We start from the raw sequence: 2731 nt of genomic DNA on the forward strand, positions 1-2731 counted from the left end.
ATGTTTGACTGTTGGTATGATGTTCTTTTTCTGAAATGCAGTGTTACTTTTACGCCAGATGTAATGGGACACACACCTTCCAAAAAGTTCAACTTTTGTCTCATCAGTTCTTTAGATGTTGTTCTGGGTTCTTTTATGACCTCCTGCATGAGTCGTCGTTGTGCTCTTGGAGTAATTTTGGTTGGCCGGCAACTCCTGGGAAGGTTCACCATTGTTCCAAGTTTTCTCAATTTGTGGATAATGGCTCTGACCATGGTTCGCTGGAGTCCCAAAGCCTTAGAAATGGCTTTATAATCCTTTCCAGACTGATACATGTCAACTGTTTTGATTCTCATCTGTTCTTGAATTTCTTTAGATCGTGGCATAATGTGTTGCTATTTAAGCATGCTTCACTTTGTCAGACAGGTTCTATTTAAGTGATTTCTTGATTCAACAGGTCTGGCAGTAATCAGGCCTGGGTGTGGCTAGTGAAATTTAACTCAGCTTTCTAAAATAATCTGGTTAATTGCAGTTCTTTCATGATTTAACAGGAGGGGGCAATTCATTTTTCACGTAGGACCACGTAGGTTTGGACAGCTTTTTTCCCTTAATAAATGAAATCATCATTTAAAAAATGCATTTTGTATTTACTTGCATTATCTTTGTGTAATATTTAAATTTGTTTGATGATCTGAAACATTAAAGTGTGACAAACATGCAAAAAAATAAGAAATCAGGAAGGGGGCCAACACTTTTTCACACCACTGTATTTTCAAATATTCACAGGATTTTCAGTGAATAACAACATCAATATTGGTTTGTTCCTCACAAAATTACCATAAGTCTTCATAAAACTTGTACACAATCCTTCAAAGTTTGGGGTCTGTAAGATTTTGTAATATTGTTGAAAGAAATCTCTTATGCTCACCAAGTGTGCATTTATTTGATCAAAAATACAGTTAAACATTAATATTGTGAAATACTATTACAATTAAAAATACCTTTTTTTCAAATAAAATTCATTTCTGTGATGTTGTTACTCCAGTCTTCAGTGTCACATGATTCTTTAGAAATCATTCTAATATGCTGATTTGGAATTTTTAAAAAAAATTCTTATTATTAAAGTTACATTGCTTAATTGTGTTTTTGTGGAAACCATTTTTTTCAGGATTCACTTTGATGAATAGAATTCAAAATAAAAAGTAGAATAGAATAAAGTGGATAGAATAAAATATCTTTACTGCCACTTTTGATCATTTTAATGTATCTTTACTGAATAAAAGTTTTTTAAAATAAAATCTTGCTGACACCAAACATTTGAACGTAAGTGTGTATAAATTATATTAATTTTATTAAATAATCACTAAACCAGCATAAACCAAAGAATATCCTTCTAATTTGATGACAAAAGCACTTGCTGTCTTTTATGTTTTATGTGTGTCATAGGGTGGTATTTGGCAATAGCAATGGTCTGGCAGTAGTGGATTACTTACAGAAGACTGTTCTGTTGAATCTGGGAACTGTGGAATTGTACAGCTCTAATGACCCATATCAGAGACAACTGCGATCTCCCCGCAAGAGCCGACAGCCTTCTGGAGGTCTGATATGCATACAGACATGGTTTTCATCTATAATAGACAGAGCACATATATATGAACACAGTGAGCCTTTTAACAGCACACCATTGGCAGGAAATGCAGCAGTGCAGGGAGGGGATACAGCAGTGTGACCCCTGCTGGTGAATGGCACAATTGCAGCTAAACAGATGGTAGTAGGAAAGAGATGATTAGAGCCCTGCACGGGCCTCAAATTCAGGCCCTAGCCCGGCCCTGGCCCGAGACGCTCAGGCCCTAGCCGGCCCGTGTCCGACAGTTTATCAGAATTACCGACCCGAGCCCGTCTTTTTTTCCCTCTTCTCCCAAAACAGCTTATACTACTGTTTCAGCTATTAAAATAGTTCAGTTTTGTATGTAATAGCAAAGTGATTATATTTCGTTTCATTTTTTTATGAAGTTAATTTAAAAAAAAAACCTTTGGAGAAGTCTTTGTACGCTAAATATACGTTTTTGTTTTTTTAAAGTAACGACCAAGCGGCCAGCGGCAGACAGTGAGCCTACTGTATGTTTGATCAATTTAGCCTTCTCAAATCATCACGACTTGCCTAAAATAAAATCTATAGATATAAAACAGTTCAAGCATATAACAATGTTTAAACGTTAAACCTAGATAAATGTGCGCTATATCCAATAGTTTGTGCGGAGACACTTTGCAGGACATGGAGGCGCCAGCGCGATCACTTGCATTTTTTTCAGTGGATACGCTGTCATTTTTGCTCATAAAGGTAAGAGTAATACATCATTCGTAACGGTAAAGGGTCTACTTTTATTTGTGTGCACTCACAATATCAACAAAACGTTGTGCTTTTATAAAATAAAGAAAACAAACATGATGCGCTTTCTACCATCTCGGTCTTGAACAGGAGCGCTTCACAAAAATGAACCGATACTCAGCGAATACATGCCTCACAGACATGATAAATATATCTATAGAAAGCTTTAAATTACTACTTAACGAAATAAAACAAATCAAAAACAAAAACTCTTTCATTATAATCATAATCCGTAAAGATGCACTTCTCTCTAAAGGCATGTCTGAGGAGATGGCGAGTCAGGATCGGCAACTTCGTCCTTGCGACACCGACTCAGAAAACACTAGTTTATTAGTAAATAACTCAAATATCTCCTTACTATTT

At 35.9% G+C, this 2731-nt stretch overlaps 1 protein-coding gene across 1 annotated transcript in view; it reads left to right on the top strand.

Annotated features, from left to right (window-relative positions):
• The window catches only part of LOC107602546 (syntaxin-binding protein 5-like), a 28311-nt gene that overhangs the window by 12403 nt on the left and 13177 nt on the right, over positions 1-2731 (top strand). Inside the window, exon 12 of the mRNA XM_016295077.1 lies at positions 1426-1577. Within this exon, the coding sequence (XP_016150563.1) occupies positions 1426-1577 (152 nt within the window). The remainder of the gene's footprint in view (positions 1-1425; positions 1578-2731) is intronic.

This window comes from Sinocyclocheilus grahami, unplaced genomic scaffold, assembly GCF_001515645.1.
Source record: "Sinocyclocheilus grahami isolate Dianchi unplaced genomic scaffold, SAMN03320097.WGS_v1.1 scaffold15.1, whole genome shotgun sequence".
NCBI lineage: Eukaryota > Metazoa > Chordata > Actinopteri > Cypriniformes > Cyprinidae > Sinocyclocheilus > Sinocyclocheilus grahami.